The sequence below is a fragment of the Falco rusticolus genome, chromosome 1, assembly GCF_015220075.1.
Source record: "Falco rusticolus isolate bFalRus1 chromosome 1, bFalRus1.pri, whole genome shotgun sequence".
Lineage (NCBI taxonomy): Eukaryota > Metazoa > Chordata > Aves > Falconiformes > Falconidae > Falco > Falco rusticolus.
In genome coordinates, this window is record NC_051187.1 from 8,929,823 (window position 1) to 8,945,963 (window position 16,141).

Sequence of the window (16,141 nt, forward strand, 5' to 3'; positions counted from 1 at the left end):
GAGCAATCTACGGTCTTTATTCTCTAGACATTGAGGTGGGTACAAAGACTAATTACAGAAGAAAGAGACCAAGAGGTTCACATTTTGTGCAGCCCTCGGGTCACTTTGCTGACTCATGACATCCTCACTCCTCCTCTGCTATCTTCTTGCCATGAAACTCGCGGCTCTTTGCTCGGAGCTTGTTGACCTGTGACTCTGCAATGTCAGCCCGCTCCTCGGCTTCCTCCAGCTCGTGCTGGATCTTGCGGAACTTGGAGAGGTTGACATTGGACAGTTCCTCCTGTGTGGGGAGAGGGAGTTGGTGGTGAGGAGCCCAGGGCAGGGGTTTCACTCCACCTGCACCTCTCGGCCTTGCGGGGCTGCAGCTGTTCCCCAGGGGAGGGCACAGAACTCCTATCTCCCACCTACTACTGCTGGCCCAGAAGCCTCACACAGATCTCCTCATCCTTTCATGTTTAGACTGCCATCCTAACCAACTAACAACAGCTTTTGAATTGTTATTCCTGTTCTGCCCTCTGGAATGTGCAAAAGGAGATGGACAGCACAGCAGTTTCTGATTTTAGCTGTTGAGAAAAAGCTGTTTAGGCTGTAGTGTGTTATTCCTTATACTCAAAGGCTGGGGCTAAAGAAAGAGCAGCAGCACCAAGAAAGAACATGTATACTCCCTGAAGCTGAGTTTGTGTGCTATTATCTGGGAGGAATTATCTGGCCCTTCCTGCCACTCCCCACTTGGTGAGTACAGATTCTCCTTCTTTTCTCATGTCCACTATGACAGCACTGTTAGGTAATTCCACTTCTTCTTCTTTAGCTGTACAACACCCACCACAATCCACCCTCCTCTTCCAGCCACTGTGTGCAGTCATATATATCGTAAGTTTGTCTTATGAAAAACATTGCTTTGCAGAAGAAATTGAAACATTTCCAGTTCAGCAGATGAGCTAAGTATCTCGGTATCCTCTTGTGGCTCAATGTCCTGAGTCTGCACTTTCTGATATAAGGTGAAGAAGCTAGAAGAGATGAGTCAGTCAGAACCCGTAACATGCCTCTCTCACATATCATTCACTCAACATAGGACAGCAAAACCTGACTATACTGGTCTATGCAGGAAGGACCCTGTCTCAAAATATTATCAGCAGACAGGCTTGTTGTAAGCCGTGTCAGTCCATCTGTCCTCCTATATATATAAAAAAAAAAAAAATTGCAGGACATGCCTTGGTTTATTCCTATCAGAAGCAGGACCAAAAGAAAGAAATGTCAACCATACTATCAGGAGAGTTCCTAGAGTCATTACATTTCTCATGTATAACCACTGCCTACAAGCTACAAGATTTAGAAGAACTTTGTTGCAGGCACAAGAAACCATTTCCAGATGACTAACCAATCTTTCTCTCCACTTCGAGTCCATCATTCTTCATCAGTTTCTATACTTCCCAAAACATTCATATACATTTCCCATATTTATGTCCATCCTCAGAAAGTAATGCTTGTTACCACTACAAGCAACACTTACAGCTTCTTCAGCTTGTCTCTTGTAGGATTTCACCTTCATTTGCAGCTTGTCCACCAGATCCTGCAGCCTGAGAATATTCTTCCGGTCCTCCTCAGACTGGAGTGGTTGGAAAGCAGGAAAGAGCGTGAATCAGTTTTCCCACCATGTGAGTTAACAATTCCCCTTGACAACCAAGTGCAAAAATATTTGCTTCCTGGGAGAGGGTGTATGAGGCCAAGGAGGCCTCCTGCCTTACCTGGTAGGTCAGCTCCTTCACCCTCCTCTCGTACTTGCGCATGCCCTTCACGGCTTCAGCGCTGCGCTTCTGCTCAGCATCCACCTCCCCTTCCAGCTCCCGCACCTGCAACGAGAAGCCCATCTTTGGAGCTTCCCTGCTGGCTGCTAACGTGGCGTGCTCACTCATGCACAAAGAAAAGCCCCACGCACTCTGGCCTCCAGCTTCTGGATTTGCTTCTTGCCTCCCTTCAGAGCCAGCTGCTCGGCCTCATCCAGACGGTGCTGCAGGTCCTTCACCGTCTGGTCCAGGTTCTTCTTCATCCTCTCCAGGTGGGCGCTGGTGTCCTGCTCCTTCTTCAGCTCTTCTGCCATCATGGCTGCCTGATGAGAGCAAAGAGTCAAAGCCATTGTGGGGCTGGAGACCATCTGAGGGAAAATACAGCCACCATCGGCACTGAAGGGAGCCCCCAACTCACATCTGTGATGGCCTTCTTGGCCTTCTCTTCAGCATTGCGGGCTTCCTGGATCGTATCCTCCATTTCACTCTGGATTTGGGTAATGTCTGTCTCCAGCTTCTTCTTGGTGTTGATCAAGCTGGTGTTCTGTGCAAAGAGAGATGGTGAGATTTTTATCATAGAGCCTGCGATACCAAACCTACAGCCTGAGCCAAGTTCCCTCTCTTCAAGCTTGCAGTTCAGACACTGGAATACTTTCTAAAATGGTTCTCTAGAAAGTGTCAGTAGTGGGTTCAGGGGATGGGTTCTGAGCATGCCTTGCCTTGTGGACAGCAGTACAGAGATCATTCGATCATGCTAGTACTGCCTATCCTCTGGAATATAGTAGCCTTCCATGTATGTTCAGTACCAGCACAACTGCTATTGCACCATGCCCATACCTGGGTATGGAGGAGCTGCACTCGTTCGGTGGCATCCAGAAGCTCCTGCTCAGCCACCTTCCTTGACCGCTCCGTCTGCTCCAGGGCTGCCCGCAGCTCCTCAATTTCAGCCTGCAGCAGGTTTGCTCGGCGCTCCACCATGGCCACCTGCTCCTTCAGGTCCTCCTGCGTCCTCAGAGCATCGTCCAAGTGTAGCTGGGTATCCTGTAAAAAGGACAAGAGAAATGGCAAGGTGGCAGCGTGCGCTTGTGCACCAGAATTGTCAGGGACGTCATTTCTCTCCCTGTAGCTTTGCTGAACGGACCTTGAGCACGGCCTGCGTGTTTCTCAGGTTCTTTTGTGCCTCTGCAGCCACGCGGTTGGCATGGCTCAGCTGGATCTCCATTTCATTCAGGTCTCCCTCCATCTTCTTCTTCAGCCGCAGGGCCTCATTCCTGCTCCTGATCTCAGCGTCCAGGCTGCTCTGCAAGGACTCCACAATTCTGAGGTGGTTCCTTTTCATCTGGTCGATCTCTTCATCTTTCTCTGCTATCTTCCTGTCAATCTCAGACTTCACCTGGTTGAGCTCAAGCTGGAGGCGCAGGATTTTCCCCTCTTCATGTTCAAGGGCGGCCTGGACAAATCAGCAGGAATAATGATTTAATCTACTGCTTCCTTTCAAACCTATCTCTTATGCAGTACTTCCTGAAATCTAGGCTTCTTTCCTGCTGTCTCTGCAAATCACTACTCCCACACTTACAGTCTGGACACCTTTTGTTAACACCATGTGTACCTCAGCTTCCTCCAGCGAGGCCTGGAGTTCAGATTTCTCCTGCTCAATCTGCTTCTTGGCTTTCTCCAGCTCATGAATGGCCTTGCCTCCCTCTGCAATCTGCTCTGTGAGGTCAGCGATCTCCTCTGTGGGTGCAAAGGCCAACGGCACGGTCAGGCACGGAGCAGAACGGGAAGGGCCCTGCCGCACCAAGGTGACGGGCATCTTTGCAGACACGCAGGCACAGACCCCTGTGGAGCGGTGGGTAGTGGTGGACAGTGGGAAAGCCCAGCCAGGAGCGGAGGGCCAGGGACTTACGCTGCAAGTTCTTGTTCTCACGCTTCAGCGTTTCCAGGTGGTCCAGGGACTCCTCGTAGGCATTCTTCATCTTAAACAGCTCCGTGCTGAGGGAGCGAGCCTCCTTCTGGGAGGCCTCCAGCTCAGCCTGCGTTTCCTCATACTTCTGCTTCCATTCTGCCAGGATCTGAAGGGAAACGGCACGTGAGCGTGGATGTGGCAATCGGGAGGGGACGCTCTGCCCAGGAACCCCAGGGCTGGAGCGCACAAGACCTTGTCAAAGTTCTTCTGCTTCTTATCCAGAGCTGCGCAGGCAGCATTTGATCGCTCCACGTCAATCATCAGGTCCTCCACTTCATTCTGCAGCCTCTGCTTTGTCTTCTCCAGGGAGGCACATTTGGCATTCACAGCTTCAACGTGTTCCTCTGCTTCCTGCAGGCGCTGGGCCAGCTTCTTCCTGGGAGGAGATAAGTACAGCTCCAGGTCAGAGACCAGAGGGCAGCCCATTTTGTACTTCGGTGAGAGGGCAGCTGGCCACTTCTGGGGGCTCTGAGCCCAGTGCCTTTCACAGTGTTTTTTCTGTTCCAAGACTGCATGCTGCCTACAGGTTCTGTCACTCTGTGTCCTAGCACCTAAGGAGTATTCAGCCTGGTTCCGCATTTCTAGCCCTAAGGGCTACGTTTGTCCTTCCAGTTTGCACTTTTTCCACAGCACGCTTTCCTGTCTCTCCCTCTGACCCCTCTACCACAAAGACAACAGATCCCTGCCTTTGTCCCACCCCTGTCGTAACCCACTCCCAGAGACTCCACTTTCCCTTGACAGCCTCAGTCTTCTCCAGCCGTTTGACATCCCGCTTCCCACGTACTTGGCCTCCTCCAGCTCCTCCGTGCGCTGAATAGCGTCCGTCTCGTATTTGGTTCTCCACTGGGCCACTTCGCTGTTGGCCTTGGACAGGGCGCGCTGCAGCTCCCCCTTGGCTTCCTGCTCCTCCTCGTATTGCTCCCGCAGCAGGTCACAGTCGTGGCGAGCAGACTGCAAGGCGTGGGCCAGCGCGTTCTTGGCCTGGATGGATATTGGGATTGGGACAATGAATTACCTGTGAGACAATAGAATGTTAACTTAGGAGAAGTTGTTGAGAATTTTTTGAATCTGACGTTTAAAGTCAGTCCAAGGTAAAAAGGTACATCTATCCTAGATTCTAAGATTTCTTATTGTTTCAATCATTCAGCAAAGGTGATGGGAAAACTCTAAATGACAAGTATGAAGCTGGTATTGATTGAATCTTTGTAAATATATACTAAAGTTGCAGGTTCAATTAGAGAAAAGCACATTAAGAAAAACAGGTTTTCAGATATATCTCAAGATTTTTTTCCATGCCATCATTTATCTGAGTCTTAAAGTTGTCCTTCCCTGTCTCAACATCTACTTTGGAGTTGATGTACTCCTCAGCTTTTCTTCCAACACCGTGAAGTCAGATGGCAAAATTGTCCATCAAGTTTGGAGACCTCTCAAATTAAAATGACATGGATAACACATTCTGATTTTATGTGAAAGTAGGAATCTGAATCCAAAGTTAAACCCCTTACAGGAAGTACCTTTACCTTTATTTCCTCCTCTAAATGTCTTTTCAGTTCCTCAATCTGTTGAGTAAATGCCTGCTTGCCTCTGGATAGCTGAGATATCAAAGCATCTTTTTCTTCCACCTGGCGTGAATATTCACCTGTGAAATTTTATACATAAACTTTTATTTTAGACTTTGTAGTATTTACAACTCTGTATACCAGCTTACAGACTATAGACCAAAATGAGTAAAACATCATTCTTTTTCATCATCGGTTACATGTTCTACCATTTGAGAAAAGCGTGAGGGTGTGTTACCTGCTTCTGTCTGCAGACGGGCTCTTTGAGTATTGAGGTCATTGATCATGCGCTGATGCTCCTCTTCTCTTGTCTTAATCTCACTTAATTGATCTTCCAGAGTGCGGCACATCTTCTCCAGGTTTGCCTATATAACAAATACATGCAAGGAAACAGGACTTTCACTAAATTCTAGACTGCTGTTCTCATCATGAAAAACAAGAAAAGAGTATGTGAGAGCAAAACATAATCAGAAGGCTCAAAATCATGTATCATAGAAAAGTAACCTGACAGGAACTCTGTACCTTGGCTTTGGAGACAGACTCCATGTTACTGGCCAAGTCGTCAATCTCCATCTTGAGCTCACTCTTCTCCTTCTCCAGCTTCTGCTTCACTCGCTGCAGGTTGTCGATCTGCTCCCCAAGCTCAGCGGTGCTGTCCGCGTGCTTCTTGCGCAGGGCCGCAGCCGTGGCTTCGTGCTGCAGCGTGGCCTCCTCCAGGTCGCGACGCATCTTCTGAAATTCTGCCTCACGCTTCTTGTTCATCTCAATCTGAGCGGCGGTAGCCCCTCCGGCTTCTTCCAGGCGCTCGCTGATCTCCTCTAGCTCCCTCGACAGGTCAGCCCGATGCTTCTCGGCTTTTGCCCGAGAGGTTCGCTCTGCCTCAATTTCCTCCTCCAGCTCCTCAATACGAGCCTGGGGAACATTAGGCACCCTTCGCACCCATGCCCTCCTCCTTCCCGACCTGAGACTGGCTGAGAGAGGGGAAGGGCCAGACACTTGCCTGCAGCTCCTTGATCTTCTTCTGTAACTGCATGCCCAGGAGCTGCTCATCCTCAATTTTGCTCTGGATCTGGCTGATTTCAAAGTCTTTCCTTTGGGCAAAGCAAACTGTGTTAGCGTCTGAGCAAAACACCCCCAAGCGCACCAGCCCCACAGTCTGGTGCCCCACAGCCACACTTACTTCTTCAGTTTCTCATCCAGCTGCTGCTTGTCGTTCTCCAAATCCATGATGCTGTCATGGGCCAGCTTCAGGTCTCCTTCGAGTTTCCTCTTAGCTCTCTCAAGGTCCATGCGCAGTTTCTTCTCTTGCTCCAGGCACCCTTCCAGCTAAGAAGAACAAGGCCATCAGTGCGCTGCCAGCCAGGTATAACTCTAAACCTGTCCTGCTCTTGCTGTATGCCTGTGTGCTTACATCGTCCACTTGCTGCTCCAGCTTGGTCTTAGCTTTGGTCAGCGTATTGACTTTGTCCTCCTCTGCCTGCAGGTCATCCAGTGTCTGCTGATGGGCCTCTTGGAGGGCTTTCTTCTCTTTAGTCAGCTTGGCAATGGTCTCGTCCAGGGCTGCCATCTCCTCTGTGAGGTTTTTCACCTACAAACATGAAGTAAGTGTCAAAACTGCTTAGAAAACATGTTCACTGGTGCAGTGATGTTTTCACTTTGCAGTGTTTTGCCAGGTGTTTCGTTTATCCTTTCAATGCTCACACAAGGCCCAGATCAAAATTCTCCAAAGACAGCACGTCTTACAGTAGCAAGCTTGTACTCTGAGAGTCTTGTTCCATTTCCATGAAGCCCCATGTGTGTACCTTGTTTTCGGTGGCATGCTTTTCCTTCTCGACCTTGGCCAGTGTTAACTCCAGGTCATCAATATCTTTCTTGAGCTCAGAACATTCATCCTCCAGTTTCCTCTTCTTGGCTGTCAGCTCAGCATTGATTTCCTCCTCATCCTCAGCCCTTTCAGTCACCTCCTTTACTTTGGCTTCCAGCTGGATCTTGGTTTTGATGAGCTGGTCACACCTTTCCTCAGCATCAGCCAAAGCATCAGCTTCCTGGTGGGAAAATACGGGAATGGGTACTTAATGTCGAAGGAACAGATGTGCATCAGTAAGACTTTTGGGATTACTTTTTGTGAAAAGGTTACTGTTCAGTTGCAGTATGAATTATAAATTTAGAACAAGTCTTTAAATCAGTTTCTTTTTTCCTCACTTTTTTATCAATATATACAGTGTGTACCTCCACTACATTTCACCTGGCTTATTTCAGGTATGTCAGAGGGTTACTTGCATTTAATCGATGTTTTCCGTTTTGCCTTTAGAAAGTAACTGCATTTTATAATGTACCGTATTCAAATTTATGTACAAGGCCAGCTTTAGTGTCGTGGGATGTAATGGTCATCTGTATCTTCTGGGAGCAGGGCTCAGGTGAGATACACCATGAGAAATGGCACGAGGCTCCTCATTTTGACAACTGCATTAAGGCAGAGTTGTTGGTCAATGGAATCATTGTCCCTGCTCCACTAAATACATGACACTGTCTGTAATGAAGCTTTCTGTCATGAACTCATGTGGAGACATGTCCCTGCAGGCCTTTAAGACTAAAAAGTCTTTCTTTAGCTTAAACTGTACTTTGTAATAGTGCAACTGAGTGGGGAAAGTATGTGGCCTGAATTTTACCTTTAGTTACATGGTGTTCAACTTAAAATTATTTTTAAGGCAGTTCAGTGTGTAATTTGAGAGTTCTGTAGTATGCAAGAAGAGTTAGATCTTATTTAATCATTTCCCTCACGTGAAAAAAAAGTAAAGAAGTTACTCACAGCCTGCACTTGGAGCTGCAGATCGTTTTTTTCCTGCATCAGTTTCACCATTTTCTCCTCCAGCTCCTTCCTCTTTGCCTCAGACTTTGCAAGCTCTTCCTTGGTTTTCTCAAACTCTTCCTTCATGTTGGCCATCTCCTTCTCAGACTCTGCACTCTTCAGCAAGGGCTTGATCTTGAAGAACAGCTTCATCCAGGGCCAGTGCTTCACGTTCATGAATGCACGAACGTTGTACTGGATGCAGAAGATGGACTCCCTGAAGCACAATTAAAGCGCACATTGAATATCTTCAGTATGATGAGTGCCAACAGTTTCCCCCAGGGACAGGGGCTTTAAGTGAAGCTGGGGAATGTCTACCTCCTCTCCACCATTCTCTGGTACTCCACTCTCATCAGGAAGCCTCTGCACCTGGCCTGTGTGCGGGTGATGAGCTGTGCCAGCTTCTCATCCCTCATCTCCTCCAGGAGTCCCAGCAGCCCAGCTTTGAAGAAGACCTTGAGAAAGGGAATGTTGCAGCCCGTCACTGTCAGGCAGAGCAAAGCACAGACATGCTGTGAGTGAGTCAAGGAGGGCTTGTACCTTGGTGTGGCCGAATTTGTACTGGGTGTGATCCACATCGATTGACCCAAGCAGCTTCTCAGAGGCCTTCTTGCTGTCAATGAACTGTCCCTCTGGGATAGCGCTGGCATTAAGCACCTTGTATCTGTGGAAGGAGCAAGGGAAAGACAAGGCTGTTTTTCCCCAAGCAACACACACCAGCTACTGGGCCCCACCAGCTCACAGGTAGCTATTTTTGACAACAGAGTCCAGCCTGCATGAACCTACATGAATGAACCAACGTTGAGTTTAATGGTGCTGAGAGGTGCAGTGCTCTTACCTCTGCTTGAAGTCAGCGTAAAGGACTCTGCTGGGGAAACCTTTCCTACAAATTCTGATGCCTTCCAGCACGCCGTTGCATCGCAGCTGGTGAAGTACCAGTTCATGCTCCATGGCACCTAGAAATTCCGAGCACAAATGAATGCCAGAGTCTCCATTGCAGAGGGGAAGGGATGTATCAGAGGGAGTTCTCCTTCTGCTTGAGCGTCTTACCAGGTGTTTTTGTTTCATTTGGGATGATGCAACGGACAAAATGGGGGTGAGTGCTCCGTAGATTCGTCATCAGCTTGTTCAAGTTTTCCTAGAGGGATCAGTCAGTGAGTTTCCTATGTCCAATGCTTATCAAGCCCATGGCAATGACTTTACCACTTCTCAAAATTAGCTGGATTTCAGAACACTTAAGTAAAGCCACAGAAACCAAATATTTCTTCTATTTGAAGATGTTGAGTACCATTTTTTAAGACTGAAATACTACTATGTTACTATTGATCCAGCGGAAACTAATACACGATTTCATGCTTTCACACAAAGTAATTAATTTTTAGGTCTTTCATGTGTTGCCTTCTAAAGCCAATCTAGTTAAGTTTAAAAAAACTGGGCTTTTCTTCAAATAAGTATGTCATTGGAGAATGTTTAAGAGGAGACTTTTACTGAATTCCTCAACACATCAACCACACAGGAATGCAGACATGCTAAATTATATTTCCAGTCTGACTCAAATCATAAAAATATGAAGATCAAATAATATCCTCTACAAACAATGAATTAGATTTTTATGATCTTTGGACACTGAATGCTTATTATGAACACAACTTATTAACAAAATTGAAGTTGATCCTGGAAAACCTGATGTGCAATTTCCAAAGAATTTTACCACTGTTACAACAATGCAAAATAGCCCTTTCAAATTTAATATTAGCTCACCCCTTTTCTTCATATGACAAAGAGATAACGAATGCAGTACTGTACCCGGAAAAGAGCTGAGACAGTCTGGAAAGAAGAACCCTTCTTCTTGCCACCCTTTTTGCCACCACCACCCCCCTCTGCAAATGGAAGAAAAGAAAAAAAGCATTAAAAGATAGATATTGCATCTTAGAGACTGCAGAACACAAAACATTTTTAAATGTTCAGTGTTTACTACTTTAATTCTGCATCAACAGTGTCCCACACTGAAAGTACAATTTTCACAGAGCTGACCTGCATCTGCTCCACCATAGTTGGCAAAGAGTAAGGCCAGTGTCTTCACAGAGGATTTCTGGTACAACCCAATGACAGTTTCATTCAGGGGGTCCTTGTTCTTCTCCAGCCAGCCGGAGATGTTATAGTCCACCGTGCCAGCATAGTGCACCAGGGAGAAGTGGGCCTCAGCCTTGCCTTTGGCAGGCTTGGGCTTCTGGAAGTTGCTGGACTTGCCCAGGTGCTGGTCGTAGAGCTTGTTCTTGAAAGAGGTGTCAGTTGCCTTGGGGAACATGCACTCCTCTTCCAGGATGGAGAAGATGCCCATGGGCTGGAAGACATTACAACAAACGAGAGAGAAACAGTTTAGAAAGAAGATATCCCTTGGCTCGAAAGTTGCTGGAGTCAGAAGAGAAAGCTGTTCCCATGCATTTCAACACAATAATTCAGAGAAAATTAACTAAAGCCCAACTTTTTTCCAGCGTTCCTGTTTCATTTGAACTTATGTAAATGCCTTTGCTGATGAAAAAATTACAAATATGACATTGCAAAACACTACCCCCCACATAAATCTTGATTACTTGCAGGTCCTTACAGAATATGACAGTCTTTTCTATAACTTCATCTTTCATGTGATCTGGAGATGAATACTGCCACCAAAACTCCTGATATCTGAGTATGACCTCCAAAACCACTTCCCCCCATTGCCACTTTTACAGGGCATATACTTGAAAAAAACAGAATATTCTCAAATATTCTTAAGTACATCTCTTGGCAAATAGGGAAGATTCAACAAATAACAGACTTGAACAGGAAGGGTACCTTCTCAATGAGCTCAATGCAGGCAGCCAGGTCCATCCCAAAGTCAATGAATGTCCACTCAATTCCTTCCTTCTTATACTCCTCCTGCTCCAGCACGAACATGTGGTGGTTGAAGAACTGTTGCAGCTTCTCGTTGGTGAAGTTGATACACAGCTGCTCAAAGCTATTGAACTGCCAGACACGAAAAGACATGCAATGTTGTCAAGGTTCAGCAATAATAGCAAAGTGTTTTCTTGTGCAATCCTAATTCATCATGGGTGATAGTTAAAATAAAAGGCCTCTTCCTATGTAGTTTTTCTATGCTATCTCTCTAGGATAGGCTTTGCATTTAGAAAAAATACAGTGTTTCAAAATCAGTGTAATTAGGAGATTAGGATTCTATAATTATTTTTCAGGATAAAATGGTGAATCCAAAAGTCCTGCAAATAAGAATAGAAAGATACTAACTTCTATTAAAAATGCGTCTTCAATTTACTCTTAATTGTCCTTGTATGAAAACACTAGGGAAACAGTGTTCCTTACATCAAAGATCTCAAAGCCAGCGATGTCCAGGACACCGATGAAGTACTGTCTGGGTTGTTTGGTATCCAGCTGTTGGTTGATACGAACAACCATCCACAAGAACATCTTCTCATAGACAGCCTTTGCCAGAGCACCCACTGAATTGTTCACCTAAAGCAAGGAGAAAGGTTTGGAGGTTACTATACTCAGCAGAGGAGAGTCAATGGGGACCATCAAAGCATGTCCCAGGCTACCACATTTGTCCTACCTGCTGCACAGTTTGACCCTTGGTCACATACTCATTCCCAACCTTGACTCGGGGGTAGCAGAGGGCCTTGAGAAGGTCAGCTGAGTTCAGACCCATCAGGTAGGCAGCCTTGTCAGCCACTAAACACCGAAAAAGAGAGACAAATATATATTTCTAAATGTTGGTCCTTGAGGGACTGTCTAAAATGTAACAGCAATGTTCGCTATCACACAAAAAAATTTGTATTGCACAAAAAAAAATTAGTGAAAGCTACAAAGTTAATTTCTCTGTTGTATTCAGAGTCTACACCACTTTCTGAACTTTGTTTCTACAAGTGTTCTTCAAAAGAACACATTCTTTTCACCTTTTCTCAGGCAGGACTATGGGAAGTCACCCATTCTTTCTAGTTGTATAGCAAGAGGATTCATCACTCAGAGAGCTCGGAGGCATGGATTGAACTTCCTACTGTAACAGTGACTAGTGAAACACGCATCTCACATCAGACTTCCCCCCGGTAGGTGAGGATTAATAGGAGCACAGCCACCCATCCTGTTAGGGCTGAACCATTTCCCTACTCCACAGTACAGCAGAAATTACAAGATGTGTTCCAACTAAAGTATAACTAATAATGTTACAGGAATTGACATCCATGCCTCCTGGCTTCCTGGCAGTGTACCCCAGGTCTCTTATTTAAGTCATCACAGAATAGAATTACAGGTATAATCAGAAGAGATACATGTCTCAACTGTCATACCGACATTGAAAAAATACTTTTTTCAGTTTACACTTTTGTATATTTAAAGCCTGAAAACTGCCTAAGTCCTCCTTTTGGTGAGAAAGCCAATGTCTTTTGGAAAGTTTGCTGAATCTGCTGGTACCTTCTGTGCCATCGGGCTCTGCCTGCTCCTCTCTCTGTTTCTGCTTGAACTTCAAGTTCCCATAGTGCATGACAGCCCCTGTCAGCTTGTAAATGGCTGTCTTCTCATCAGCAGTGAAGCCCAGGATGTCAATGGCACTCTACAACAGCAACAGTAAAGTAGATGTATATGTACCAGGGCTCATATCAACCAAATGACCTGTTTTGTAAGTTACTTACATCTGTAGCCATCAGTTCCTCTTGGTCATCAATGCTTGGAACAGTGATTTCACCTTGACTCACGAAATGGAAATCGTAAGGGTTGGTGGTAATGAGGAGCATGTCTGAAAGCAATAAAAAAGGAAAAACAAGTTTACTTTAGCTTTCCAGATGACACAATAAGACATTGCTCAGTGGTCTTTCTCCAAAAAATCTAGTAATCTTCCTACCAATTAGCTCTGGCTTCTTGTTGGACATGATCTGATAGAATATGTGGTAGCTTCTTTCTGCTTTAAGCTGGAAAGTGACTCTGGACTTCTCCAGCAGGTCTGTCAAGGAGGGTAGGACAGAGTGAGTACAAGAACTGGGAAGTGAATAGAAGGAGTGGGATCAGGCCAGGAGAGCGACTTACAAGTTTCAATGTCAGCAGAAGCCAGTTTGCCTGTGGCCCCAAAGTGGATTCTGATGAATTTGCCCTGTTAAGGAGAAGCAGCGGCATTTCAGCCTGGAGGCGTTTCATTGCTGTCTCCTTCTGTGAGAATGCCACTAGCCCATCACTACTGTTACAACAAGGAGCAATTTCTCCTAAAACAGCTTACAAAGCGTGAGGAGTTGTCGTTCCTCACGGTCTTGGCGTTTCCAAAGGCCTCCAGCAGTGGGTTGGCGCTGATGATTTGATCCTCAAGCGTTCCCTGCAGGATGAGAATTATTGCTGCTTATCCTTTCCAAAAATCACGTCAGGAACAGAGGAAAGCATTGATTCCAGCCAGCACCTGTTACTTTACCTGCATTTTGCCTGACTGCTCCTCTTTCTTCTTCTCCCCGCTCGCTGCAATTGTTGCAAAGTACTGGATGACGCGCTTTGTGTTCACAGTCTTCCCGGCACCAGATTCTCCGCTGTCAAACCAAAGAGAGACACAGAGAGCGTGTGGTCAGGCAGGAGGTCCCCTGGCACCGGGCAGCCCTGCAGGGACCCGAGCAGGGGGTGTACGTACGTGATCAGGATCGACTGGTTCTCGCGATCTGTGAAAAGAAGGATGTAAGAAAGGTTTGTATAGTGTTCATGAATAAGAAAGAACTAAAAAACTAGGAGAAAAATATGAACTGAGCTTCCAGAGAATACAGGGCTAGAAGACAGTGAAAAGCCCTGTGAATTCTAGTGGGTACTTCTGGTGTTCCCAGCAGTGCTTTAGGTATTATCAACTAGATCAGTAAAGACTTTCATTTCACAGAAACTTTTGTAGACTTACACCATTCAAGACATTGTCTTCTCATCAGGCTACTTTTTTCTGTCTTATTAAGTAAGTACATGTAACAAAAATATTGAGGCTGGGCTTTGACAGCATGTAAATTCTTCTGAAGTTACAATTTTCCTGAGTAATGTTATAGAAATTTGGAGGTGCCATGAACAACAGAAACATCAGACCAATCCTTTAAACTATTTTTCATACTTTTTTTTTTAACCCCTATGTATATGTAGGAATTATTTATTCCCGAGATCATAAATAGATGAGGTTAATTTTTCATTTTTCTGTTCTGGATCTATTTCCCAGTTTGTAACAAGAAGAAAAAAAAAAAAAAAAGAAAAAAAGAAAAGAAAAGCAGATCTAAAATCCTTCACATCTGTGATTTTAATGTACAGTTAGGGAAGAGGAAATAAAAGGCTGAAGGAAGAGGAGAAAGGAGATAGAACTTTTTAAAAGCCATTCCATTTAAGTGCTAAAAGCTTTATTTTTTCCTTGACATTATTTTCTGAGGTTAACTTTTCGCTATAAGGTACAATCGATTTACAGATGCATAGATCAGTGTAGGGGTTACATAGATCATTAAGGCTGTATGTACTTTGGACCACCTGGTCATCTTTTCTATCATGAATACCATTTGCTTAATAATCAAGTGCAGTTTATGTACCTGTTCAACACAGATACTCTGTTTTACTTGTTATCATTTATGATTGCAAATTTGAATTAACTGTATGCACATTGTTTACAGGGTATGCATGATACTATTGTAGACTCTTTGGCTAAGACTAGTTTAGTGATTAAGATACATAAATCTATGCATCTATGTAAGATCCCACTACAGGCAGTGAAGTCTACACCAGAAAATAGGTGTCTTCTTTCTAGTGAATTTATTCTCATTAGGTCCAGGTCTTTCTAATTTTTAATGGGAACAGAGGAACAGCTCACACAGACCATTATAGTTAAGCACAGTAATCTTCAATTAATTTCACAGACATAATATTTTAAGTGTTGCACCATATTTCCACAGGACACCCTACATTTCCCTCTACAGATAGCTTATTGCAAGAGCAGTTCAAAGGAAGTCAAGCACTCACCAGTCAGCATGAACTGATAGGCATTGTCCGAGATGGAGAAGATGTGTGGAGGGGCCTCCTGGCGCTTCTTGCCTCGGTAGGCCAACACCACCTCCGGGTTGTACACCGGCAGCCACTTGTAGGGGTTGACAGTGACGCAGAAGAGCCCCGAGTAGGTCTGCGAGGAAGGGAGACAGCACGTTGGCTCCCACTTGGCCTGGCAGAGCAGTTCCTCCCGGCTGCCCAAAGGCAGGCTGCTGCTGGTACTTACGTAGATCATCCAGGCTGCGTAACGCTCTTTGAGGTTGTACAGCACAGCGGGCTCGTGGAGGTGGGTCATCATGGCCATGTCCTCGATCTTGTCGTACTTGGGAGGGTTCATGGAGAAGACCTGATCTTCCTTCACTGTCAGGGTCTACCAAGGAAGAGAGACTGATATGTAAGCTAAGAGCCCAGAGTAGGAATTAAATCCTGTTCTCAAGCCTGCATTTTACTCACCTCTCCAGCTTCAGTCTTGACAGTGACCTTCCCTGATTCCCTGCTCTGGATTGTTCCTTTCACAAAGGATTCTTTAGGGTGGGCCACAAAGACGGATGTCTTGGCATCAAAAGGCTTGTTCTGGGCCTCAATTCTCTCCTTTTCTGACTTTCGGAGGTAGGGAGCTGCCTCCCCAAAAACAGCCATCTCAGCATCTGAAGAGGCCATTCCTGCACTTTACTGGAAGCACGTCAGCAGAGGTGTCTGGTGGAGAAAAAAAAAAAGTTTGTAGATTACTGAGAAAAATAATATAATCTACATTAGTAAGAAAACTCCCTGCTCTTTAGCTAACAAATTGCTAGCCAGCCTCCCAGAAAATCTCTGGGATCACTTTGATTTGAACTTAAATATACTCTAGTCCCACCCAAGAGTGGGACTTAGTCCTCTAAAGCACGTAGGCCTTGTAACAGTAAATAGAACATCTGAATATTGACTAGAGTTTGATAACTCACCTTAATGAATTTGACTAGAT

The 16,141-nt window shown here is 45.5% G+C and overlaps 1 protein-coding gene across 1 annotated transcript in view; it reads right to left on the minus strand.

Moving 5' to 3' along the window:
- LOC119157813 (myosin heavy chain, skeletal muscle, adult-like) overlaps positions 1 to 16,141 on the minus strand; it is a 35,155-nt gene continuing 19,014 nt past the window's right edge. The window contains exons 5-42 of the mRNA XM_037409118.1: positions 15,631 to 15,873; positions 15,404 to 15,547; positions 15,154 to 15,310; positions 13,811 to 13,838; positions 13,601 to 13,712; positions 13,415 to 13,507; positions 13,228 to 13,291; positions 13,046 to 13,144; positions 12,837 to 12,940; positions 12,619 to 12,757; positions 11,762 to 11,880; positions 11,515 to 11,664; positions 10,993 to 11,163; positions 10,192 to 10,501; positions 9,964 to 10,037; positions 9,208 to 9,295; positions 8,996 to 9,113; positions 8,698 to 8,821; positions 8,476 to 8,612; positions 8,119 to 8,374; positions 7,112 to 7,354; positions 6,721 to 6,897; positions 6,490 to 6,635; positions 6,310 to 6,400; positions 5,832 to 6,221; positions 5,548 to 5,674; positions 5,271 to 5,389; positions 4,535 to 4,731; positions 3,943 to 4,126; positions 3,691 to 3,856; positions 3,394 to 3,518; positions 2,926 to 3,234; positions 2,622 to 2,825; positions 2,203 to 2,328; positions 1,937 to 2,107; positions 1,746 to 1,850; positions 1,511 to 1,606; positions 1 to 280 (exon numbers count right to left, since the gene is read on the minus strand). Coding sequence (XP_037265015.1) covers positions 125 to 280; positions 1,511 to 1,606; positions 1,746 to 1,850; positions 1,937 to 2,107; positions 2,203 to 2,328; positions 2,622 to 2,825; positions 2,926 to 3,234; positions 3,394 to 3,518; positions 3,691 to 3,856; positions 3,943 to 4,126; positions 4,535 to 4,731; positions 5,271 to 5,389; positions 5,548 to 5,674; positions 5,832 to 6,221; positions 6,310 to 6,400; positions 6,490 to 6,635; positions 6,721 to 6,897; positions 7,112 to 7,354; positions 8,119 to 8,374; positions 8,476 to 8,612; positions 8,698 to 8,821; positions 8,996 to 9,113; positions 9,208 to 9,295; positions 9,964 to 10,037; positions 10,192 to 10,501; positions 10,993 to 11,163; positions 11,515 to 11,664; positions 11,762 to 11,880; positions 12,619 to 12,757; positions 12,837 to 12,940; positions 13,046 to 13,144; positions 13,228 to 13,291; positions 13,415 to 13,507; positions 13,601 to 13,712; positions 13,811 to 13,838; positions 15,154 to 15,310; positions 15,404 to 15,547; positions 15,631 to 15,837 — 5,826 coding nt within the window. The 5' untranslated portion in view covers positions 15,838 to 15,873 and the 3' untranslated portion in view covers positions 1 to 124. The remainder of the gene's footprint in view (positions 281 to 1,510; positions 1,607 to 1,745; positions 1,851 to 1,936; positions 2,108 to 2,202; positions 2,329 to 2,621; positions 2,826 to 2,925; positions 3,235 to 3,393; positions 3,519 to 3,690; positions 3,857 to 3,942; positions 4,127 to 4,534; positions 4,732 to 5,270; positions 5,390 to 5,547; positions 5,675 to 5,831; positions 6,222 to 6,309; positions 6,401 to 6,489; positions 6,636 to 6,720; positions 6,898 to 7,111; positions 7,355 to 8,118; positions 8,375 to 8,475; positions 8,613 to 8,697; positions 8,822 to 8,995; positions 9,114 to 9,207; positions 9,296 to 9,963; positions 10,038 to 10,191; positions 10,502 to 10,992; positions 11,164 to 11,514; positions 11,665 to 11,761; positions 11,881 to 12,618; positions 12,758 to 12,836; positions 12,941 to 13,045; positions 13,145 to 13,227; positions 13,292 to 13,414; positions 13,508 to 13,600; positions 13,713 to 13,810; positions 13,839 to 15,153; positions 15,311 to 15,403; positions 15,548 to 15,630; positions 15,874 to 16,141) is intronic.